The sequence below is a fragment of the Sorex araneus genome, chromosome 8 (assembly GCF_027595985.1).
Source record: "Sorex araneus isolate mSorAra2 chromosome 8, mSorAra2.pri, whole genome shotgun sequence".
Classification (NCBI taxonomy): domain Eukaryota; kingdom Metazoa; phylum Chordata; class Mammalia; order Eulipotyphla; family Soricidae; genus Sorex; species Sorex araneus.
The window spans coordinates 41,056,287-41,083,352 of record NC_073309.1 but is presented as its reverse complement, the minus strand read 5'-3'; the positions used below and the strand labels follow the sequence as shown (position 1 = coordinate 41,083,352).

At 41.2% G+C, this 27,066-nt stretch overlaps 1 protein-coding gene across 1 annotated transcript in view; it reads left to right on the top strand.

The window, feature by feature from the left end:
- The window catches only part of LOC101543789 (zinc finger protein 728-like), a 49,768-nt gene continuing 22,702 nt past the window's right edge, over positions 1–27,066 (top strand). Inside the window, exons 1-6 of the mRNA XM_055145722.1 lie at positions 1–174; positions 1,050–1,283; positions 3,201–3,256; positions 10,233–10,359; positions 10,620–10,715; positions 13,319–14,894. Coding sequence (XP_055001697.1) covers positions 1,250–1,283; positions 3,201–3,256; positions 10,233–10,359; positions 10,620–10,715; positions 13,319–14,894 — 1,889 coding nt within the window. The 5' untranslated portion in view covers positions 1–174; positions 1,050–1,249. The remainder of the gene's footprint in view (positions 175–1,049; positions 1,284–3,200; positions 3,257–10,232; positions 10,360–10,619; positions 10,716–13,318; positions 14,895–27,066) is intronic.

Below are 27,066 nucleotides of genomic sequence, written 5' to 3'. Positions count from 1 at the left end.
TTGCTGCTTATGGGACCATGTTGTACTGGAATCAAACTTAGAGCTCCTGCATGCAAAGCATGTGTTTTAGCCCTTTCAGACATATCCCCAGCCCAAAATCTAAATTTTTTTTAGCCACACCCAGCAATGCTCTAGGGTTACCTCTGGCTCTGCACTCAGTAATTATTTCTGATGGTATGTGGGGAACCATATGGGTTGTTGGGTATCAAACTTGGATCAGCCTTGTGCAAGGCAAACATCCTACCCCCTGTACTATCACCCAGCCCCCAAATCTAAATGGTTTTAATTTACCTTTATATCTGTCATTGCATCAGGCCTACACTTTTATGCTCACAGGGCATTAGGAGCAGATATTTTGTGAACATCACTTTTATATTTACTTGATACCTAGACTCTTTGTGTTTTTCATTAAGTACTTGGTTTAGCCTGGATTGCTCGGTCTTGAGTTTTTCTCCAGACTTCTTTTATTTTGCATGTAATATCTCTGGTCAGTGATTCCAGAGAATATGAATCTTCAACAGGAAAGCTTATTATTTGAAACTGCTTTATTTATTACTTTTATCAAATTACTGTCAAATTCAGTGACTTAAACAATAGTGTCTATCTCATGGTTCCTGTGGTGAACAGAGAATTCAATGTGTATTGTTGTTCAAATACTTCATGAACATTCAGTCGTGTCAATAGAACTGCCATGATCAAAAGGCTAGATTGGAATTGGAGAATTTGCTTCCAAGGTGACTGGCACAATAAAGTTGAGTATTGGCAGGAGCTTCTTCCTTGTTGAGTGTCTTCAGGACATAATAGCTTGTTGAGTGTCTTCAGGACAAATGGCATGATATAAAAATGTGCAAGACAGAAGCCATATGTCTTTTATGATCTAATCTTTGAAGTTATATACCATCACTTCTGCAATATCCTATTTGGTATATTCAGTACAGTGTTTGCGCAGGGCAGGGTGGGAGGGTCGGGGGTCGAGGGGAAGATGTCTGACATAATACTAGAAGGCAGTGATTATTGGGGCATAAGGTAAATTGAATTTATGTTGTAAGCCTGCAGGTCCTTGCTCTCCAAAGACATATCTCTGAAGTGAAAAGAAGTAATATTGAAGAGCAGATATGTCTTGGAAGGAGACCACCCAGCAGAGTGCTGAGAGTTGCTGAACCTGCAGCCTGCCTTAACTCTTCTGCCCAGGGCAGGCAAAGCCTAAAAAACAACTCAGTCTTCTGAAATCAACAGGAGCTGTGTGACAATGAAACATTTGACCCAGATGATGGAAAGGAGAGGTGAGACAGTTCAGAGATGAAAAGACAGGAATATTTAGGACAGAAGGGATGTACATCCAGGACCATAGAGTGAAAAAAAGGAAAACTGTTTCTTACTGCCAAGTTTATGTGGGTGTTATTAACTACAGAATACACATTTGTTTATTCTCTTGACCATCTTTTTGTAAATTTTTGTGAGTGGATGGGCTGTACCAAGTGGTGCTGGGGGACCATGTGGTGCTGAGGATTGATTTAAAGTATGTATGTACTCTACTTTTTGTTTTGAGGCCATACACAGCAGTGATCAGAGCTTATTTCTGCTTCTGCACTCAGGGATCACTTCTGGAGGTGCTTAAGGGACCATATAGAAACCTGGGGATCAAACCTGGGTCAGTGTGTGCAAGGGAAGGGCCTTACCCCCTGTATTATCTTGCTGGCCCCTTCATTTTGTTTTGGGGTCACACAGCATTGCTTGAGGGCTACTCCAGGTAGTACTCAAACAACCACGCGGTGCAAGGAATCAAACCCTGGCCTCCAGAATGCAAAGCATGCTCTCAGCCATTTAAACTGTCTCTCCAGCTCCCATTTTCCATTTTTCTTCTTTGTATGGGGGGGAGGGGAGGTGGTCACAATGGCAATATTAAAATATTAAGGGACTGGCTGGGTGCCCACAGGTGACCCATACAGTGTACTGGAATGACTACTGTTGTACTATCTCTCTGGCTCTTAGTCTTCCATGTTATTTGTTTGTTTGGGGGTTACACTCAGCAGTTCTCACATCTTACTCCTGTCTCTGTACTCAAGGATTACTCCTGGCAGTCTTGGGGGACCATAATGGGTTCCGGGGATTGAGTCCATTTTGGATGCATGAAAAGCAAATGCCCTACCCACTGTATTATTGCTTCAAGCCCATAATAATCGGTTTTAACCTGAAGGCTCTGGGTTTATACAATAAAATAAGAAATTATTACTTTCACATTATTTATTTATTTATTTGGTTTTGGGGTCACATCTGGTGTTGCTCAGGGGATACCCCTAACTCTGCAGTCAGGAATTACTCCTAGTGGTGCTTAGGAGACCACCATACGGGATACTGGGGATTGAACTCAGGTAGGCTGTGTGCAAGGCATATGCCCTACTCACTGTATTATATCTCTGGCCCCTCATTGGTTTTTATTTATTTTGGGTAGGAGGGGGCACACCCAGAGATGCTCAAAATTAATTCCTGGCTCTGCACTCAGGTATCACTCCTGGTGGGTTTGAGAAACAATACAGGGTTCCAGGGATCCAACCTGCATAGGCCACATGCAAGGCAAGCACCCTATCCGCTCCAGCTCCCTGATTATTACTTTTGTTTATTTTTTGTTTTTATTTCTTTTGGCTTTTTGGGTCACACCCAGCAATGCTCAGGGGTTACTCCTGCCTCTGCACTCAGGAATTACTCCGGGTTGTGCTTGGGGGACCATATGCGGTGCTAGGGATCAAACCTGGGTTGGCTGCATGCAAGGCAAACATCCTACCCCGCTTACTATCGCTCCAGCCCAGATTGTTATTTTTAAATGTCATTAGGATCATGACTGCATATTTGAATGGTCCTCACAGTACTTTTACTTGCCTCTGATGAAGTTTTTCCAAGTTCTACACAGTGCTTTAAAATAGTTTAATCCTTTTTTGTTAGAATTTAGATGCATAGGAAAGTACATTGTCGCTAGATTTATTGGGAACCCTTTAACTTTTCAGAAATTCCTATCAAATCTTATAGGACTAAATTTGTTATTTCTTATACATTTTGCTGTCTTTATATCTTGATGATGGTTAACATTTCTCACTGCTCTAAAGAATATCATAAAAGATCTTAGAGCCATCTGATGTTGAAGATTATTTTTTGTTTCTTTCTTTGAAGCTCTGAAATAAATCTACTTCATTTTTTTCTCTCAGTGTGGCATTCTGAGGACTCTGCTTTATCCGAAGAAGAGGATATGACCAATTCTCTCGTATGTTTTAAGTATTTGTTTTTTGCATTATTTTTAGTGTAGTAGCAGTAGATTACAATAATTTATCAGTAGGTTGGGGGAATTAATTGATGAAAAGGTACAGAAAAGTACAGACAAGAGGCTATAGTGATAGCACAGAAGTTAGGGTGTTTGCTTTGCATGAGGCTAACACAGGTTCCATCCCCAGCATCTCATATGGTCTCCTGAGCACTGCCAGGAGGAATACCGAGTGCAGAGCCAGGAGTAACTCCTAAGCATCACCGGGCATGACCCAAAAAGCCCCCTCCCCCACAAAGAAAAGAAAGAAGAAAAATACAGAAGAATCTGAACTGAAGAATTTTGGGATTGCTTAAGCAGGTTATGCATAAGCAGGTCTGTAAGGAATCATTATAGGGCCAGAGTGATTATAGCAGATAGGGCGCTTGCCTTGCACATGGCTGACCCAGATTTGATTCCTGCTACTACATATGGTCTCCTGAGCTCACCAGGAGTGAACCTTGAGCACAGAGCCAGGAGTAAATCCTCAGCACTGACAAGTGTGGCCCAAAAAACAAACAAAAGAATGTTTACAGTTGTGGAGCCTGAGAGTACAGAGGGAAGCATTTTTCTTCCTAGCACCTGACCCTGTTTTGAATTTCTGGCACCCCAAGCACCACCAGGAGTGATACCTGAGCACAGAGCCAGGAGTAAGCACTGAGCACCTCTGGGTATGGTCCAAAAACTAGGGGTTGGGGGGTGGGGAGTAAAAGAATCATTGAAGTTGAGTTCATATTTAATGTGATGCAGAGAAGCAGTGGAAACAGACACACTAAGTATACCCCATAGTTTGTAGTGCTTATTAGGAAGACACTTATATCCAAAATGACTTCATAATTTTTACTTCAGTGCTTTTTTGTTGTTATTCTTTTTGTTCATTACTTTATATGGCAAAATATCACATTGTGGTACCATAGATGTACATCAGTTTGGTTTATTTTTTTTTCAGAAGGGGGATATTTGGGCCTATCAGTGGTAGACTTGGTGGGCTATGCCCAGCTTGGTGCTTGAGAATAGATCCATGTAGTTCCCAGGGGTCAAATTCAGTGCTTCTGCCATACACAGTTGCATAGGTTGTTTTTTTTTCAATTGAATCACTATGAATTACAAAGTCACAAATATATTTATGATTGAGTTTCAGGAGTACAGGTTCCAACACCAGTTCCCTCACCACTGCTCGTTATCCTCCACCAATGTCCTCAGTTTCCCTCCACCCCCAGCCCCCAGTCTGTCTCTGTGACATACACATTTCCCCTTCACTATTATCTGCTCACACAAAGCACTGCCAGGAGTAACCCCTGAGCATCGCTGGTTGTCAGTCAAAACCTTTCCACCCCTCAAAATAAGAATCGTTTCCTTCTGCTATTGATATTTTTGTCTTCTACTCTGGAATCCATCTCATTTGTATTTTAAAATTTTTTCACTTCATCATTATGAAGTAACAGAATGGGAGACTAACACCCAAGAATAGTACAGATAAGTACCAGGAGGTTAACTCTACTGTTTGGAAGCTGGCTTCACATGCTTGAGGAGAGGGCAGATCAGATAGAGAAGGGAACACCAGGTAAAGGGTGTTCTAAAGACCTGCTCAGGATGGGAGATATGTGCTGAAAGTAGACTATAGACCAAACATGATGGCCACCCAATACCTCTATTGCAGACCACAACACCCAAAAGGAGAGAGAGAACAAAAGGGAATGCCCTGCCACAGAGGTGGGGTGGGGGGTGGGTGAGAATAGGGTAAGGATGGTGGGAGGGATACTGGGATTATTGGTGGTGGAGAATGGGCACTGGTGGAGGGATGGGTACTCGATCATTGTGTCACTGGAACACGAGCACGAAAGTTTGTAAGTATAATTGTACCTCATGGTGATCCACTAATAAAAAAAATTAAAAACATTTTTTTTTTTTACTTCACTGCCTTTTCTCCCCCCACCACCTCCCACCCATGTCTTTCCAGACACACACACACTTCTGTTAACCATATGATTATGTAGTCCACGTTGGCAAAGTGTGTTTCTGGGCCTAGAAAGATTTGAGTTCAAGTCTTAGCTCAACAACTTAATATGAGTTACTGTAATATGATTATTAGCAAATTTCTTAATCTGTTTGATTTCCCCAGCTTTTACCCCCAGATCCGCCTGGTTTTGCATTATCTATAAATGTATGAATTCTGTGAGGTTTTTGTTTTAAGTATGGCAGTGCTCAGGGTGTTCCAGGCTCTGTACTCAGGAATCACTCCTGGCAGGCTCAGGGGACCGTATAGGATGCTGGGGATCAAACCCAGGTTGGCTACATTCAAGGCAAATCCCCTATCTGCTTTACACTCTCCAGCCCTGCTTATGGAATTCTGGAAGGTTAAATGCAAAGAGTAAGTAGTCTGTAAGTGATAAATACTGCTAGTCATTACTAGCTATATAAATTTTTGCTACCATTAAAGGTGTTTAGATGTTGGCTGTATTCATTGATTTGCTCTTTTGATTTGATATGCGAAACTGATAAAATAGGTAGCCTTGGTCCAGAGAGATAGTAGAAAAAATAAGGTATTGCATGCGGCTGCAGTGGTCGCAACCCTGGTTCAATATCCAGTACATACATGGTCCTTGAGCACTGCCAAGTAACTTCTGAGCAGAAAACCAGTAAGCCTCAGTACCACTGAGTGTAGCCTCAAAATCAAAACATAAAATGGCTTTACTTTTTGACTGAATTAATCTTTCTTCAGTTAAACTACCATAGCATTGCACTGTAGCACTGTCGTCCCGTTGTTCATCGATTTGCTCCAGGTGGCACCAGTAATGTCTCCATTGTGAGACTTGTTACTGTTTTTGGCATATCGAATATGCCATGGGTAGCTTGCCAAGCTCTGCTGTGCGGGCAGGATACTCTCGGTGGCTTGCCTGGCTCTCCAAGAGGGACGGAGGAATCAAACTCGGGTCGGCTGCATGCAAGGCAAATGACCTACCTGCTGTGCTAGCACTCCAGTCCAAACTACCATAAATACTGCTAAAATGTAAAACAGTTTGAGACCTTTGATATAGTTCAGTGGTTAAGATCTTGGATGTAGCTCAACCCAGGTTCAATGCCCATATCACAAGTGCTCCACCCACTGTACTTCTCTGTTCCAAACCATTCAGATTTGCAAATATATTTATTTTGGATTTGCGGTTACACTCCTCAGTACTCAGGGGATACTCCACTCTGTTCAGAGGTCACTCCCTGTCATTCTTAGGGGACATGAGATGCTAGGATTGGAAGCCTGGACTCATACAAGCAAAGCATGCACTCAGTTCATTGAGCTATGACTCTGACTCTGAAGATACTTTTTTTTTAGTTTTTTTTAATTGAATCACTGTGAGATATAGTTACAAGAACTTCATGTTTGAGTTTCAGTCATACTGTGATCGATCACCCATTCCCTCCACCAGTGCACATTTTCCACCACCAGTGTCCTCAGTAAACGCCCCCCTTTTCAACTTCCCCCTGCCTCAGTTACAGATAATTTCCCCCGTACTCTCTCTCTACTTTTGGACATTATGATTTGGAATATAGATACTGAGAGGCTGTCATGTTTGGTCCTTTTTCTACTTTCAGCACACATCTCCCATCCCAAACGATCCCTCCAACCATCATTGATTTAGTGATCTCTTCTCTATTCCAGCTGCCTTATCTCCCAGCTGATGAGATAGGCTTCCAACTATGGAGCAATATTCCTGGCCCTTAAGGTGTCTACTGTCCGGTGTCAGTCTCATATTATGTCATTTTATATTTCACAAATGAGTGTAGTCATTCTATTTCTGTCCTTTTTTTCTGATTCATTTCACTTAGCATAATATTCTCCATGACCATTAGATTCAACTTTAAGGTATATTTTGAGGGGCTGGAGCAGTAGTATAGAACTTGTTTTGACTTAGCGACTCAGATGATTTAAAATAATTAATTCACAAATAAGCTTTCTTTGTAGAGTAAAACAAAGAATTACAATCTAGAAACATCTACACAGCAGCTAGAAAAGTCCCATAGAATAATAAAAAGATTTTTTTGTTTGTTTTTGGGTCATACCTGGCTGTGCTCAATACTTACCTCTGTCTGTGCTCAGGGACCATATTGGGTTTCAGGGATCCAACTGGGTCAGTCACATACAAGGTAAGCGCTTGATTCACTGTACCACTTAGGCCCAGGTGTGATTCTTTTATTAAGTACTCAATACGCAAGGTATATTGTATCATAATAAACTGAGAGCACTGTGACCAGAAAGAGAGTTTACGCAGTCCCTGGCACCTGGTACCTCAAACCTAGCAGATGTAATCCCTGAGTGCAGAGCCAGGATTATGCCCCTGAGCACAGTGGCTATGACCCCAGAACAAAAACAAAACAAAAAAAATAAGCTGAGCACCACTAGATTGACCTTGTTGACCACTGCACAGTAATGGATGTGGCCTCTTTAAAAAATGAAATGATAAAAACATGATTGTGTAATTTAAAATGCATCCATGATTTTTTTAAAAACATTTTTATTGGGGACTGGAGCAAGGTTGGATGCTTGCCTTGCATGTGGCCAAGCCAGGTTAGATCCCCAGCATCCCATAGGGTACCCCCAGCCTGCAGGAGAGATTTCTGAGTGCAGAGCCAGGAGTAACCCCTGAACATGGCCAGATGTGGCCCCAAAACAGTCAAAAATGTATTATAATACTGATTTATCAAATTATTCATAAAATTTTAGGAATTAAGTGTTCAACACCAATCCCAACACCAGTGTGACCTTTCCTTCACCAGTGTTGCCAATTTCTTTCTTTCTTTTTTTTTTTTTTTTTTTTGCTTTTTAGGTCACACCCGGCAATGCACAGGGGTTACTTCTGGCTCTGCACTCAGGAATTACCCCTGGCGCTGCTCAGGGGACCATATGGGATGCTGGGAATCGAACCCGGGTCGGCCGCGTGCAAGGCAAATGCCCTACCCGCTGTGCTATTGCTCCAGCCCCCAGTGTTGCCAATTTCTGACCCACCACTCCAGCCTTAGCAGGCACAATCAAATTTGCTTCATATTGTTTGCAACAACACAAAGGCAGATGGAATTATCAAAACTTAGATCAATAAAGATATTTGTGTTAATTGTTTTATCTCGGAATGGTGTTACTGAATTCATTGTCTGAGAATTTACTGTGCAGATTGGTGGTAGTTGAGTCTTCTCTGTGTTTTTTTTTTTTTTTTTTCACTTAGTGAGCTTGTTGGAATTCTATGCCATTCTCCCACCATACTTTCTGTAATCATACTGGCTCACAGTACTATGAAAATTGGAAGTGTTTCATGGCCCCACACATGGCCACATGGCCCAGGATCTATGGAGCTGGAATGATTTGGTGACTTGGCAGCTTAAGGAGGTTCAATTCTGGATCTGAATCATTTCTGTGTTGGGAGAGTGTTGGGGTATGGCTTTGGACTGCTGTTCCTTTAGGCAGAAAAAGGGAATTGTCCACCCAGAGCTATCAGCCCAGACTGGTCTACCTGGGTAGATTCAGAGGCATCATGTTCTTTTCTTTTTTCTTTTTTTTGTGATTTTTTTTTCTTTTTGGGTCACACCGGGCAATGCACAGGGGTTACTCCTGGCTTTGCATTCAGGAATTACCCCTGGCCATGCTCAGGGGACCATATGGGATGCTGGGATTTGAACCCGGGTTGGCCGCGTGCAAGGCAAACGCCCTACCCGCTGTGCTATCTCTCCAGCCCCTTTTTTTCGATTTTTATACATTTTATTTTTCATAAAGTAGTTCACAATAGTTCATTACAGATAATATTCAAACACCCACTCCACAAGCGAGCATCTTCCCACCACAATAAGAGGGAAGTGTGTGAAGGTTGTTGTATTTCATTCGGGGCCATTTTAGCCTATATATAAGAGAATACAAGCAAGTATGTTAAAATCAAATAAATGTGTGCTACTTTAGGTACATCAGTGATCGTCTAGAGTATAAGAGGTCTCGAGGCCGTATTCATGGCTCCGAGAAATACTACATCTCTCTCTTCAGGGAGCTTTATTTTATAGTCTCTGGATCTTGGCTATTGATGAGATTATATGGCACTGGGGGCAGTTAATGGGTGTGACTGCCAAGCTACTGGAAAACTAGGGATCTAGGTAGAGAAGGCCCAGTCCCTATCCAAGCAGGCTTGGAGGTCTCAGCCACGGGTCCCGCATACCTGGGTTTCTCTGCTGGTTCCTTCATGCGTGAGGCTCATTCTAGTGTGTGGAGAGTGGCCTTGAGCATGGCTAAGACTGGGTTCTGGAGGTTTTAGGCTGCTGGGGTTCTGCTTGGAGTGGGGAGGGAAAAATCAATCCACCTCCGTCCGAGGGGCCTTGGTGAAGACAGCCTTTCGTGAGAGGGAGAGACAGGAGATTCTGTGCAACATGTTCTTTTCAAGATTAATTGTGGACCTGGGCCATTTCCCTGCCAGCAAGATATTGGGTGTGGGCAGGAGCCGCTGGGTTTTCTGGGGATGAAGGGATCTGCCTCTCTGCATTCCAAGAATGCCCCAGAGTTTTCACTCATAGGCCAGTCCCACCTGGGAAGATTCAGCTTCTCATCTTTCTTTGTTTTGGGGCCACATCCAGCGATGCTCAGAGGTTACTCCTGGCGCTGTGCTCAGGAATTACTCTTATCAGTGCTCGGAGAACCATTTGGGATGCTGGGGATCAAACCTGGGTCATCTGTGTGCAAGGCAAATACCCTCCTGCTGCGATATGGCTCCAGGCCCTGCTTGTTACTCTTTTTTATGATTAGTTGTAGAACTGGGCTTTTTCTCTGGCAGCAAGATAGTAGATATGGGCAGGACCTGATGCAGAGTTTTTAATGAACTTTGATACCTAGTTATTAACTTAAGGATCCCTTAGATGTTTTGCCCATGTCATTGATTTTTACTTCAGACTAATTATGGTTGTGTTTTTATAGACAGCAGTGACATTTAAGGATGTAGCTGTGGACCTCACTCAGGAGGAATGGCAGCAAATGAAACCTGCTGAGAGAAACTTGTACCGGGATGTGATGCTGGAAAACTACAGTAACCTCGTCATAGTGGGTAAGGTTAGCATTGCCATTATATGAAGAATTCTTTTTCTCTTAAAAAAAAACTATGAAGATTTTCATTTGCCATATGAATCTAGCTTTCCCTTTCATCACTTAATTACTGTGCTTGTCTTAAGGTAGAAGCTAATTCCCTTGTCCCATTGTAAAAGTTCCTCCATATTCATCCTTCACAAACCCTCATGTTCTATGAGTAACATCTAGAGACTTATTTCCAATATTAATACCCCAAATATTTGCTGTTTCCCTTGACAGGCTGTCAAGTCACCAAACCAGATGTGATCTTTAAGTTGGAGCAGGAAGAGGAACCCTGGGTGGTAGAGAAGGAAGTGTTTGGAAGACACTGTTCAGGTGAATTAGTTAAAAGAAAGCTCTGAGTGAGAAAGCCATGTGGCAGTTATTTCAAGGGGTTGACACCATTTTATATTTTTCAAGATTTTCAAAAAAATTGTTTTGGGGGCTGGAGTGATAGCACAGCGGGTAGGGCGTTTGCCTTGCACGCGGCCGACCCGGGTTCGATTCCCAGCATCCCATATGGTCCCCTGAGCACCGCCAGGGGTAATTCCTGAGTGCAGAGCCAGGAGTGACCCTTGTGCATCGCCAGGTGTGACCCAAAAAGCAAAAAAAAAAAAAAAAAAAAATTGTTTTAATATTGGGGGCTAGAGAAGTAGTGCATCAGATAAACTACTTGCCTTGCACATAGCCTACCCATATTTGATTCCTTGTACCTCATATGGTCCCCTAAGCCCATGAGGAGTCGTCCCTGAGTGCAGAGCCAAGAGTAAGCCTTGAGTACCACTGGGTGTAGCCCAAAGACAAAACAAAAAATTAATTATGAATAGTTCAAAAGATAAATTGAAAAGACAGTCTTCTCTTTTTTATTTTTGTTTGGTGACCACTCCTGTCTGTGTATACAAATATACATATTTACATACATATACACTTTGTTGCATTATTTTGTTGAAACTTCCTGTTCACCTTCTTCATGGTTCTTTTTTCTTTCTCTTGGGGATTTGGCCTTTTATTCTTTCACTGTCTTTTTTTTGTGTTTTTGGTTTTTTTTTTGGCTACACTGCAGTGTGCAGGGCCTACTTCTTGCTTAGTGTTAAGTGGTAGCTCCCAACAGTGCTTATGGACAGTGCAGTGCCAGCGATTGAACCCAGGCCCATGATATATACACCATATGCACACCTCATTGAGCTATCTCTCTAGCCCCTTTTGCTGTTTTTTCTTGTCATCTTAACAAAATTTTAAGAAGGAGGAGAAATCTTTACATTCAGTTCATTGATTTTAACCTATTCAATCATTCATGGTTTTTTTTAATGGGCACTGTGATTTACAATACTGCTAATGCTGTTTGTACTTTTATTTGTTTTGCTGGTTTCTGTATTAGTTTCATATCGAAGCTATTTGAGTCTGTACATTTTAGTTCTGTTTCATAGCATTTTCTATAAATTAACTTCTCAAAACAAAGGAACCACAGACCAAAGAGATAGTACAGTGGGTAAAGTGATTGCCTTGCACACAGCGAACTCAGATTTGATCCCTACTATCACATATGTTTTCTTAGCACCACTGACGGTGATTACTGAGTAAAGAGCCATGAGTAACCCCCTGAGCATTGCCAGATGTGACACCAAAACCAAAAGGAACCAGAGATACTTATATTTTGGCTTTTTTATATTGGGATTTAATTACCAATGTCATAGTCAACCCATTTTACCAAATTTATGAAGTCACTAATACTGGTGCCAGTTGTCTGAGTCTCCATCTTGTGGTGACAGGAGTGCTCTGATGCATTCTGGGCTAATGACCATCCCCCTGGCTGATGGACAAAAGAAGGAGGCCACAGGCTGGTAACCAGAGGCCCTTTATTCAAATCAATCAGGATTATTATAGATAAATCATGAAGGGTTGGGGTACAGCAATTACATATAGGTGTGGTTGAATATTAACATAAACAATGAACAGTGTAAATCTCCTCCTTCAGGGAAAATTCTTCTAGGAGATCCACCTAAGGGCGGCATTCCACCTATGGGCATATTGCTTTCTCCTTACTGGTAATCCATTTAAACAATTATATTAAATATAGTTCTTAATAATACTTCTAGTTATTTTGTATAAACATAGTAAAAGATATAAACGTTTATCTACAACCTAGGTTAAGCTTAAAATGGTCTCTTTGGATTCATTGTAAAGGGTTATTTTTCCTGGGCACATCTCTCTATGTTTCCCGGACTACAGTCCTAAATCAGGTTAGTTTTTCCTAACGCCAATTTTCCTTACCCCTTATTCAGTTACTTCTTTTTGGGAATGACAAGTTTGTTCTATAACCAAGTTTGTTCTAGCTTATTATATTTCTCTTTGCGTATTCTATTTTTTATGGCCCACAGACTCTCCCATGTCAAAGTCAGGGAAGGATACTGAGGCTTAAGTCAGGTAAATATGATAGATGCCCAGGAGTAAATTTTATTTGGAGTCAATTAACACCCATGTTATAAAAGTATAACATTAACTGTCTTCCTGTGTCTATACAAAAAGGACGTTGCTCTAAAATAAAAATAGGCAAAGGACATAAAGAGGAAGGCAATATTTTACTTACATATACAAAATCCACAACCATCAGAAGGTTTGACATTACAAGTTACCATGTCTGCTTTGAAGATATTTGTGATTAACAGATAGGGGGAGTAGGAGACAGTGAGGTTAAAGATAAACATGAGGGATTGGGAGTACCCTGATGGAATTGGGTGTGTCCCCAGGAGCACTTTAGTGGGTGTTATTCAATTAACCTAAGTTCCCTGCAGGAGGAGAAAGGACATCCCAATGTTAAGCCTAAGATGCTTGGAACTATCAACAGTAGTAATCATTTTAGTAGTAGTCATCATCCTCATAGCAGCTATAGCAGTTCGTAGTACAATTCAAAAGTAATCATTCTTGGCTCTCCATTTTAGAAGTTTGGGAAGTTGACGAACAGATCAAGAAACAGCAGGAAACGCTTGTGAGGAAAATCACATCTGTCTCCAAGAAAACTTTGATTAAGGAAAATACAAGTGAATATAAAAATGCAACAAAAATATTTTCTTTGACCTCAGACATTGTTACTGCAAGAAAAAATTTCTTTGAGTGTGAATTACTTGATAAAGATTTGGAGCATAGTTTACACTTATGTAATTATGAAAAAGAATATGTAAAAAAGAAAGATTATGAATGTAGTAAGTATGGGAAGCCATTTTATCATTATTCATCCCATGTTGTAACCCCATTTAAGTGTAACCATTGTGGACAAGACTTCAGTCATAAATTTGACCTCATCAAACATGAGAATATTCATGCTGGAGAAAAACCCTATGAATGTAAGGAATGTGGAAAAGCTTTCAGCAGGAAGGAAAATCTTATTACACATCAAAAAATTCACACTGGGGAAAAACCATATAAGTGTAATGAATGTGGAAAAGCTTTTATTCAGATGTCAAACCTTAGTAGACATCAGAGAATTCATACAGGGGAAAAACCTTATGCATGTAAGGATTGTTGGAAAGCCTTCAGTCAGAAATCAAATCTTATAGAACATGAGAGAATTCATACTGGAGAAAAACCCTATGAATGTAAAGAATGTGGAAAATCCTTCAGCCAGAAACAAAATCTTATTGAGCATGAGAAAATTCACACCGGAGAGAAACCATATGCATGTAATGAATGTGGTAGAGCTTTTTCCCGTATGTCATCGGTCACTCTACACATGAGAAGTCACACAGGGGAGAAACCCTATAAATGTAATAAATGTGGAAAAGCATTCTCTCAATGCTCAGTATTTATTATACATATGAGAAGTCATACAGGTGAGAAACCCTATGTGTGTAGCGAATGTGGGAAAGCTTTCTCACAAAGTTCATCCCTTACAGTACATATGAGAAATCATACAGCTGAGAAACCCTATGAATGCAACGAGTGTGGAAAGGCCTTCAGCCGGAAAGAAAATCTCATTACACATCAGAAAATTCATACTGGAGAGAAACCTTATGAATGTAATGAGTGTGGAAAAGCTTTCATTCAGATGTCAAATCTTATCCGACACCAGAGAATACACACTGGTGAAAAACCCTATGCATGTACAGTGTGTGGGAAAGCCTTTAGTCAAAAATCAAATCTCACTGAACATGAGAAAATTCATACTGGAGAGAAACCCTATCATTGTAATCAGTGTGGAAAGGCATTCAGTCAAAGACAAAATCTCCTTGAACATGAAAAAATTCATACTGGAGAAAAACCATTTAAATGTAATGAATGTGGTAAAGCCTTTTCTCGAATCTCATCCCTTACCCTTCATGTAAGAAGTCATACAGGGGAGAAACCCTATGAATGTAATAAATGTGGGAAAGCCTTTTCTCAGTGCTCTTTACTCATTATACACATGAGAACCCACACTGGTGAGAAACCCTTTGAATGTAATGAGTGTGGGAAAGCATTCTCTCAAAGAGCATCCCTTTCTATTCATAAGAGAGGACATACCGGTGAGAAACGTCAAGCGTACTAGTTGAGGGGAGGCCTCTTAAATTCAGCTAAAGAATCCAGAGAAGTAGCACAGTGGGTAGGGTGCTTGCCTTGCAGGAAGCTGACCCAGGTTTGGGCCCTAGTACCCCATATAGACCCCTAAGTCAGCCAGGACTAACCTCTGAGCACTGCTGGGTGTGGCCCTAAAACAAAATTAAAATCAGCTAAGCTTTTTCAAATGTCTTCACAATAATTCAACCTAATAATCTATATGGAAGTATTATAAAGATGTACTGAAGTCCATAGGACAGATAAGTAGACATAAATACCCAGGAAAGGTATCATATCTCTTCAAGACACAGGCTTAATAATATAGTTCCAAGTTCCAAACATTTAACATTTTCTAAGATCTTTACAAAACAATTTAAAAATTCTTATGAAATAGAAGTTTTATTCTAATTCTTATGTAATAGAACAAATATTAAGTCTATTTCTTATGAAATAGAATATTGCTGAGATAATTTTGACTGACTATACTACACATGTTATAAAGTTATGGTCTCTTAAGTTGTTCGGGGTTTGTGGGTATGGCTCAGACAGAGTGCATGCCTCCAATATGGGAATTTCAATCTCAGCACCCCGCCCCCCAAAAATGTATGCTATTAGTGCGTGAGTAGGTAAGTAAATGGATTTTACCGAATAGACTGCCTGGAAACAAACCAATGGACAGGTGACTAAGACATGAAATTATGAGTAAGGAGATAACATCAACAAAAATTGGACCGTGTGATCCAGAAAATTAGAACAGTTTTATATAGAAACATTTTTTTTACAAAGGATCCCAATGGTTTTGAAAACTGGAATGAGGAAAGCTAAACTCTGAAACCACTGGAAGGAAATAAAATGTCTTCTGTGAATGAGTAAAGGGAACATTTTTTAAAGATAAAAGGGCTCTGCAGATCCACTTCTGAATATATATCTTTAATAAACTTATGTGTAATTTATCTGAATTGTAAAAAATATTAATGATGTGATAATATCAGCAGTTAATGCAATGAATAGAATTGTTTTTTGTAAATTGAATAGTTATCTAAAACAATATTGTCAAGAGAAAAAACTCGAGATCCAGATGATGAAACAATAATTCATGTAATTAGGGTGAAATACAGAATAATAAAGGTATGCTTTTGTTACAAAATATGTATATATTTAAAACTAAACAGAACATTTATACCAACTGAATAGTATCTTTTCAGGAAATTTGGTTGAGGGTGTTGATCAAAGGAGGGTTTAGCTTTGTAATTTTTATGCCTTAAAGACAAGTATGGTGCCATATAAAATAAATTTTGAAAGTTAATGATATGCTATGGCAATATGGAGTTTTGGTTTTGGACCACACAGGGCAGTGCCAAAGAGCTAGTCCCAATGGTGCTTAGGGACTCTGTGATGCTGAGCATCAATCCTGGGACTCCTACATGCAAAATATGCATGCTAGCCCTTTGAACTATCTCCCACGCCCCAAGGATTTCTGTTTTTAACAAACATAAGGAGCTTAGAAGTCTTGTCATTCCTGTCCTTACAAGGGAAATAACTGAGCAAAGTGAAATTGTGACTTACTTAAACCCACAGAGAATTGAGATCATAAAAAATAACACCATCCTGAATTGTGAAGAGAATAAAGTATATAGATAACAACATGACATCAGCTTACCTGGAGCAAAATCCACAGAACCATAAAGTTATAAGGACACTTAAATGACAATTGTGACAAATTGCTGAAAGATGTGTCAGAAATTTTAGGGTCCCCACCTTTGGGGACTCCACAGTTTCATATGTTTTGCCTCTAGGAACCCAACCTGGTTCTTTATTTACAGATCAAAGAAAAAATTCTTCATTTGGGGGACAGACGGGCTGGGAAAAAAAACCATCTGAGCCACAGTGGTGCTTAGGGCTTTCTCTTGACTCTGAGCTCAGCAGTCACTCCTAGTGGTGTTCATGGAGCCAGAGTTGATTGTGTGCAAGGCTAAGTAGTACCAATCTGTGTACTAACTCTCCAGACCCAAAGTAACCTTTTCTTGAACAATTAGGAGCTCATTGCCAGAGAGATTTTTTTTTCCCTTAGCTCTCCTTTTGGGGAGGGTTCGGGGTGGGGAGGTGGGTGGAGACACACCTGCAGTGCTCAGGCTAGTCCCTGGCTCTGTGCCCAGGGGTCACTCCTGTTTGTGCACAAAGGAACTGTATGTGGTAGTTGGAATTGAACCTGTGCAGAACTCAGCTATGTGAGTAGCAAGTTCCTTGCCCACTGTATTATCCCTCCAGCCCTTTCATTCCTATTTATTTTTGTTTGGGGTCGCATCTGGCTGTGTTCAGAGCTTACTCCTGGCTCTGCTCTCAAAGATCACTGCTGGCAATACTTGGGGGACCCTATAGAGTGTCAGGAATCAAACCCAAGTCGGCTTTATGCAAGACAAATGCCCTACCAGTTGTACTATTGCTCCACTCCCACTTCTGTTCTTTTTTTAATGAGTAAACCACACAGATAATCAAAATTGGACAGAGATCTATATCATCCACCAGGAGTGACAAATTTTTGTTTTTTGTGTTTGGGTATAGTTGATGCTGCTTAGAGAAGACCCCCAGCATGGTACTTGGGGAACCATGCAATGCCAGGGATTGAACCCAGGTCTCCTGCAAAACATAAACTCCCATTGGAGATACTAGTGTAGTGCCCAGCAACTGAAAAATAACTTCAACTGGGGACCCTGGTGAAAAGTAGTGGAGACTGGTGCTGGAACAAAATTCAACTGAAAATCATAAACATCTTTCTAACTACGTAATTCATGATACTTCAATTAAAAATATAATAATACTATTGCAAACTGTCTTACTCCGTTTTTAAAAAATAAAAGCGTACATTTCAGGAACTGGGGAGATAGGTAAGTTAGAGCAGGTAAGGCTTGGGGGACCATATGGAGTGCCAGGTATTGAACTCAGGTTAGCCCCATGCACTGTACTATATCTCTGGTCCTAATAGGGGAATTTTCATGAGAAGAATCAGTCATTAAAACACCATAAAGAGGAATTTTTGTTGTTGTTTTGGGCCACATCTGGCGGTATCTACAGTATTTTATGAAATCTAACTGAACCTTTAGCTTCGAATGTAAAATAAAATTTAGAGGAAAACATTGGTTAATTAGAAGCAAACATGTCCCAGATGTATCTTCTGCAGGAGAGCTGGTGTTCTTGTTTCAGTAAAGTCAATGTCATAAAAATAAAAGATTAGGGGCTGGAGCGATAGCACAGCAGGTAGGGCGTTTGCCTTGCACGCGGCCGACCCAGGTTCGAATCCCAGCATCCCATGTGGTCCCCTGAGCATCGCCAGGAGTAATTCCTGAGTGCAAAGCCAGGAATAACCCCTATGCATCGCCGGGTGTGACCCAAAAAGCAAAAAAAATAAATAAATAAAATAAAATAAAAGATTAGTTCCAGCATGTGTGAGTCCCAGGGCTAAATCTCTAGCACTATGTGGACCCTGAGCACCACTACCACCAACACAAGAAAAACTTTTTCTGGGGTCAGAGGGGTAGTTCAATGGGCTAGAGTGCATATGGTAGCCCCAGATTCCGTTTCTACCACCAAAATATCATGCAAGCACCATCAGGAGCAACCCTGCAGCATGGGTTGGGAGTGGTCCCTAAGCCCCACGTGATGTCCCTGCAACAAGATAAAAAATAATTTCCCTATGTTTTCATCTAAAAGTTTTATATTTTACCTTTCACATGAGTATACCCTTATACATGTGGATTTATTATTCTGTTTAATTAAGTATTAAGTTTTTCCTTCATTAACTTTTTTCCTTGGCTGTTTTTGGTTCATTTTTTTTTTCAGTGTTGGGGCCACACCTGACAGTGCTCCTAGCTTACTCCTTGCTCTGTGCTCAGGCCTACCCCTTGTGAGGCTTGGGGGCCTGAATTGGTCAAAAGCAAGGCAAGTGCCTACCTGCTGTACTAGTTCTCTGACCCCCACATAGATTTTGTTTTGTTTGGGGGCCACACCCAGTGGGCTCAGGATTTATGCCTGGTTCTGTGCTCAGGGGTCTCCTGACAGTGCAGGGAACCATATGCAGTGGCAGGGATTGAACGAGGGTTGACTGCACACAAGTCAAGTGCCTTCCCACTGTACTCTCTGCCCTCCCATGTTTTTGTAGGTGACCCAATCCTATGTATCAAAAAGACGATTCTAAATATTGTCAGGCTATGTATGGATTTGCAACAGCTGGAATGGGAAGGAATGAGAGTGAAGAAAGCACTACACCACTTCTGCTTCACTGATGACATCGTTCTAATCACACCAAACATTAGCCAAGTGGCACAAATGCTGGCTAACTTCGACCTCGAGTGTAGAAAGGTTGGACTACAGCTGAATCTCACCAAGACAATGTACATGAAAAATGAACGTGTTCCTGATGTTTCATTTGCTCTCAATGGAACGAACATCTCTGAATGCAGCAGCTATGTGTACCTGGGTCAAGAACTGAACATGAGGAACAACTTGGCGCCAGAACTGCGCAGGAGGAAGAGAGCAACGTGAAATGCCTTCAAGAGCGTCAAATAAGTGGTTAAGAGGACGCATCTGGGCACATCTTTTCGACTCCACCGTTCTTCCTGCACTAACCTACACCTCAGGGACCTGGGCCCTACGAAAACAGGACAAGAATGCTATTCGGGTATCACAAAGAGGAATCGAAGGAGCTATGGTTGGAATATCACATTTCATTCAAGTGAGAGAAGGAATCTGGGTTTCTGACCTCTGTCAACGATCAAGAATCAGGGATGCTGTCTCGTTTGCCAAGGCATCGAAAATCAGATGGGCTGGACAAGTAATGCGATTTAGAGACGACCGCTGGACTAGAGCTGTTGCCCACTGGATTCCATGGGACGTCAAAAGACCGCGTGGCCGCCCACCTACGAGATGGTCAGACTTCTTTGTCAAAACCCTGAACGAACAGTTTGAGGCTCTTCGTGTTCCTGGAGCGAGCAGATACCATTGGGCTACACTAGCATGCTACAGGGATGAATGGAGACGTTACTGGCGCCCCCAAGTAAATCGAAAATCAATGGGATGACAAGTGACAAATGGATTATTAAATTTATTTTTAAATTTTATTGAATATTTGTGAGATAGACTATTGAAAAACTATTCATGATTGGGTTTCGGTCATACAATAATCCAACACCCATCCTTCCACCACTATACGAATTTCCCACCACCAATGTCCACCATTTCCCTCCCACCATCCCCCAATACCCCCCACCAGCCTGCCTCTATGATGGGCACTTTTCTTCTTTCTCTCTCTTCTTTTGTGTGTTATAGTTTGCAATACAGGTACTAAGAGGTTATCGTGGTTTGTTCAGGGCATTCAGTATTTTTATCAGGAAGGTAAGGCTAGAATAGCTTTTTCAATTGGATGGTAGTTTTGTGGTGTGGGTGTGACTGCCAAGGCTTCTAGAAGTACAGGGACTGTGGAGGAGGTAGCCTATCCTTTCCCTGAGAAAGTCTGGGGATTTCATTCACAAAACCTGAGACAGTGGAGTCTGACCAGGGGCATGATGGCGATTTTGGATTTTGGAAGCAAGTGGTTGCCAGAGGCTCTGCTTGGGAGGGCACCAGGCTGACCCATCCTTCTCTGATTTATCCTGGTCTATTCAGCATTGTGTGGGTCTGAGATTAACTGTGGCTTTTGATCTCCGAGATTTATGGTTTTCTGAAGGAAGGTCAGTAGAAGAGTTTACATGGTGGCAGTAGAGTTGGTTCATGGAGGTCACTGCCAGTGCTTCCAGGAATATAGGGAAGTAGGAGGAGGTAGCCCATCCCAACTCCAGAAAGCCTGGAGATTTCAGGCACAAAATCCGAATATCCACATTTTCAACAGGTTAATATTACCTGAGATGGTGGAGTCTAGCCAGGAGTGTGGCAGCAATTTTAGATTGTGGGAGCAAGCAGCTGCCAGGGGCTCTACTTGGGTGGGTACAGGATGACCCACCTTTTCCAATTTATCTGGTCTATTCAGTTTTGAGCAGGTCCAAGATTAACTGCGGCTTTTGATCTCTTTTGAGATTTATTAATGGGTCTCTAAAGCAAGGTCCACAAATAAGCTTATATAGCTCAGTGTGTTTGGGTGGGGAGGGTTGTGGGTATGTCTCCCACATACCTAACTTTTGGCCATTTAATTTCTTGGGAAATTTGGTCCTGAGTTCATGGGTTCAAGGCACAGTGACATTTTGACAAAAAGGTACCATCAGGCTGCTGATGCACTCACCCCCTAGGTACAGGTTTTCCTACTTACGGCACCCCGTCTCATTTTTAAAAGAAAGATTTTTTTATTGACTAAAATTTATTTAGAAAGATGTGAGGGGAGAGAAAGAGAGGAAGGACATGTTCAAGAGGGAACCTGGGCTTCTTCAGAGTGAGCAAGCAAAGAGATGTAGAGACAAACAAATGAGATACATGATCAAGGGAGCACTTGAAGAGCAAGCCCAAAGGTTTGTCTCCTGGTTTACAAATATCTTCTTTTTCTTGATCTACTTGACTATAATTCTTTGTTTATTTTTGCAGTCTGGGGGACTGAACCCAGTACCTCGCACATGCCAGACAAGTACTCTACTGCTTAGCTACATCCCCAGCCCTTAATTCTCTTTATTACATATTTCATTCCTTGTATTCCAGTTCTGGAATGCTGTTTGATCTTCATGAATACTGACTCTTCATTAAACTTCTCATTTTGTTTGTGTTATTTTCCTGATTTTCTAACTGTGCTTTCTTGTTCATCAAGTTTTCTTAGTACCTCTATCTGAAAATTTGTTGATTTTTTTGTTTGGGGGCTACACCAGGTGGTGCTTAGGGCTTACACCTGCCTCTGTGCTCCAAGTGGTGCTTGGGGAAATGTATGTGGTGATTGGATTCAAACCAGGGTTGGCCGCATACCAGGAAAGCACCTTGACATATTATCTCTCCAGCCTCTATTTTAATTTTTTCTTACGCCCAGATCCCCCATTTTCCAGTAGCTAGGTGGTCACACCCAGAAACTGCCCCCTGTGCTGTGTAATCCCATCAATGGCCAATATCCAGAGACTATAAAACCAAGCTCTCGGAAGACATCTTATAGCCTAGTTCTCCCTCAGAGAACATGGCAAGCCACCGAGAGTTTTCCTGCCCGCACAGGAGAGCCTGGGAAGCTCCCCGTGTTGTATTCTTATGCCAAATACAGTAACAATGATGGGTCTCATTCTCCTGATCCTGAAAGAGCCTCTAATGTGGAACCGATGAAAAGGACAAGTTAAGAGAGGCTGCTAAAATCTCAGGGCTAGGACGAATGAATACGTTACTGGGCCCTCTCGAGCAAATCGAGGATCAACGGGATGATAGTGATAGTGATGAAATTAAAAATCTTCATGTCTTTTGAATGTTACTGAAAAATTGTTATGATCCTTTTGTATTGACATGTTTCTATGTTTATTCATATTTTGTGGAGTTTAATATTGTTTCCTTCAAATACTGTCAACACTAGTTAGCTTTTATTAAATATTTTCAATAGGGAAATACACTACCTCTATTGAGGATTCTGAGGCTTTCTTAGAGTTTCGATGAATAAAACTGTTAAACTGTTCTTGCCTCCTGTGACAGAATTAAGTTCGTATGCCTTCTCAATTCTGCAACATCTCAGCAGCTATGTTCACACCTCCCTTTTGTTTCCCCACAGACAGTACTAAAACTCATATTCAAATTCTTTAGGCCAACTCTTTGCATATCTCCAGGAGTATAGGCAAGTGTGGAAGAGTTATTCCATTCTAAGCCCCAAGAAAGCCTAGAAATTTCAGTCACAATCTGAGTTTTTAACAGTTTAATATCTCAGTGAGGTCCGTCCTGAGATGGTGGAGTCCAAACAGAGGCGTGGTGGTGGTTTTGGATTTAGGAGCAAACAACTGCCAGGGGCTGAGAAGCCCCCCTTTGATTTACCTTGGTCTGTTCAGTCTTGTATGAGTCCAGGATTGACTGTGGCTTTTTATCTCTTTGAAGATTTATTTATGGATCTCTGAAACAAAGCCAATAAATGAGCTTGTATAACTGAGACAGAGGTGGTTTGTGGGCATGGCTCCCACATATCTAACTTTTGGCAATTTAATTTTTTGGGGAAAATTGTTCCCAAGTTGTTGGGGTATAGCCAGAGGCACAGTGGCAATTTTGGGATATCAGGAAGCCTGAAGGCACCATCAGGCTGCTGATGCACTTGCCCTGTGGGTTCAGGATGACCTGCTAGTGGCACTGCACTCCCTATTGTGAAATTTTGTTGGGTTATTTATCCCAGCAGTAACACTAATTTTTTTAAATGTTTTTCAGCCACACCTGGTGGTGCTGTGGGGTAACTCCAGGCTCTGCACTCAGGAATTACTCCTGGCAGTGCTTAAGGGACCATACGGGATTCCAAAAACTGAAACCGGATCACCTGCATATAAGGCAAGCACCCTACCTGCTGTCCTATCGCCCCAAGTAACACTAAATTCTTATAACTTTAGCACAAGTCTGGATATTTCATAAGTCTCGTGATTTCTTCATATTTTCTTGATTATATTAGGTTTTTTGTATTTCCATACACATTTTGGAATTAGCTTTCCAACTTCTACCAGAAATGTTATAAAGTTTTAATTTGGATTGCTTGAACTTATAGATAAACTTGAATAAAAAATTTTATTTTAGCATTACTACAATCAATGAATTTGAGAAGAAAAATAAGAGACAGGTATTTGAATAAATGGAACAGATCAAAAATATTTTGAAAGGGGAGACAAAAAGATGGAATTCTAATTTTTAATAAGACATATAAATCAACTCCATATGTTATATGAATTTTAATATTGAAAATAAAGCGTGAATATATATATATATTAGATATGCACTTCTGAAAATTGTGTATTAAAAAGTAATTGAGGGGGCCAGAGCAATAGTACAGTGGGCAGGGCATTTGCCTTGCATGCGGCTGAGCCAGGTTCAATATCCCCAATATCCCATATGGTCCCCCAAGCAGCAGCAGGAGTAATTCCTGAGTGCAGAGCCAGGAGTAACCACTGAGCATCTCTGGATGTGACCCAAAAGGTAAAAACAAACAAAAAGGTAATTGAGGAAAAGCTAGAAATTGAGCTTCCATTTGACCTAGCAATACCACTTCTGGGAATATACTCTGGGAGCCCAAAAACACACAGCAGAAACCATCTGCACTCCTATGTTCATTGCAGCACTACTCACAATAACCAGTATCTGGAAAAAGCCTGAGTACCCAAGAACAGATGAATGGATAAAGAAACTATGGCACATCTACACAATGGAATATTATGTAGCTGTTAGGGAAAATGAAGTTATGAAATTTGCCTATAAATGGAAGGACATGGATAGTATTCACTGAACTGAGTAAATGAGTCAGAAGGAGAGGGACAGATATAGAATGACTGCATTCATTTGTGGTATATAAAAATATATATAGTAGAAGACTAATATCCATGACCAGAGAAAACAGGGGTTAGGAGGATTGGTCAATGGTTGGAACTAACCACAAGTGTATGGGGTGCTGAGGGTAGATAAGATAGAGAAGAGACCGGTGTGACAATAATAGCTGGGAATTATCACACTGGACAAGATCTGACGGTTAAAACTGAGTAAAGGGATTTTCTTAATAACCTTTCAGTATCAATATTGCAAACCACAATGCCCAAAATGAGAGAGAGAGAATGATAGAGAATAAAAACGCCTTCCATAGAGGCAGGCAGGGGATGGAGGGTGGGAGTGCTGGTGAGAGGGAACCTGGGAACACTGGTGCTGGGAAATGTACATTGATGGAGGGATGGGTGTTGGAACACTGTATGACAGAAACCTGATAATGAACAGCTTTGTAAGGGTCTATCAGATAGCGATTCAATTAAAATGTAAAAATAATTGAGGAAAAAAATGATCGAGGTCCAGAGATAATTCAATGGACTGGGGTACATACTTTGTGTGCAGAAAGCCAATGTCTATTTTCTGTACCACCTGGTCTCCAAGCCCCATGAGTAGTCTCTGTACACTGCCTGCTGTGCCCTCTGCAAAAAGGAAGATATATTTGGTCATTGGAGGGGTGTTCTGCCACACCTAACAGTGTTCAGAGGTTATTTATGGCTCTGAGCTCAGGGGTCACTCCTGGGGATGCTCAGGGAACCCATACGGGGTGCCAGAGATTGAACCTGGGTCAGCCATGTGTAAACCAAGCAGCTCCACTTGCTATACTATTACTCTGACCAGTATAATAATTTATTTTTTTTTGCTACTTTTGGGGAGGTCACACCCAGAGGTGCTCTGGGGTTACTCCTGGCTCTGAACTCAGGAATTATTCCTGGCAGTGCTCGGGGGACCATATGGGATACTGGGAATCGGACCCAGGTTGGATGCGTGCAAGGCAAACACCCTGACTGCTGTGCTATCACTCCAGCCCCTAATAATTTATTTTTAAGGGTATGTTCCCTGATGAACACCACAACTAACAAAATAAGCTTTTTTTCATTCCTTCTTTGAAACCTGAGGTATAGTTGACATGCTTTAAAATCTTAAACTCTTAAGTAAGCATCATATATGTATATAACTTTGTATTAAGATAGCTCAAAGAATATTTCCATTTTCCAAGAAAGCTTCTTTGATTCTTTCCTAGATAAAAACTATTCCTTCTGAAGTGAGCAACATTTTAATTTCAACTGCATTGATGAGTTTTACTTGTTTTGTAACTTCATATAAGTGTCACCATACAATGTCTTTGATATCTCGCTTCATTTTCTCAGTTAATATGAGATTCATTCAGGTTATATTAGATGTTTGTTTTTCTGATGAGGATACTACAGTTTACCCAATAACCTGTTGAGCAGTTGACTTGTTCTAATGTGGGACTATTACAAAGTTACCATGAGCTTTTTGATAAAAATCTTTTTTCAATTTTTCTCTTGGATAAATACTTAGGAGTCCTTCTCCACCCAGACACCCCATTTTCCAGCAGCTTGGCAGTCATACCCACAAACTGCCCCGGTGCCATGTAATCCCGTCAATGGCCAAGATCCAGAGACTCTATAAAACAAAGCTCCTGGAAGCATGCTGCTGCTTTGCAGCCATGCTACCTATTATCGTCTAGCCCACTGATGTGCCTAAAGCAGTATATATGTGTTTGGTTTTAACATACTTGCTTGTATTCTCTGATATACACTCTTTGTCCCTCTTGGAGTGCCCGGCAAGCTACCAAGAGTATCCCGCCTGTACGGAAGAGCCTGGCAAGATCCCCGTGGCATATTATATATGCCAAATACAGTAACAATAACAGTCTTATTCTCCTGACCCTGAAAGAGCCTCCAATCATTGGGAAAGATGAGTAAGGAGAGACTGCTAAAATCCCAGGGCTACAACAAACGAAAACATTACTGGTGCCTGCTCAAGCAAATCGATGAACAACGGGATGACAGTGATACAGTGAAATACGTAGTAGATTGGTTGGACCCTATAGAAGATCTTTGTTTTCTGTTCATTCCCATCTCAATAGCTTTATTTTTCTTTTCTTCTTCTTCTTTTTTTATTTTTTTTGGCTTTTTGGGTCACACCTGGCAATGCTCAGGGGTTATTCCTAGCTCTGCATTCAGGAATCATTCCTGGTAGAGCTCAGGGGGACCATATGGGATGCTGGGAATGGAACCCAGATTGGCTGCTTACAAGACAAACACCCAACCTGCTTTTCTATTGCTCTGGCCCCTAGATTTATTTTTCTTAAGTTGTCAAGTCAAGGAAAATTACCCACAGTGGCTATGTTGACTAATTGCATGGTAGCTGACAAATACAGATGAACATCTGCAGCAGGCTTTGGGCAGTGAGTCAGGGTAAAAGCCAAATCAGAGCTCCAGCAGTTGGTTCTGGAGTTTAATTGATTGTTTCAGCGTTTCCAGAAAACCACCTGCTGTTGCTCTTCTAAATTTAACAACCAAGAACAAGAGCAGCTATTTTATTCAGTACTTCCCTAGTCTCCATGGGTTTGACAGCTACATTCCAAATGCTCTTTTCACTCTTAATACCTCTGTGTGTATTAGAGAGGCCTAAGTGCCATACAAATATATGATATTATTTGTAACCTTTGGAACATTGTACTTTCTTTTGC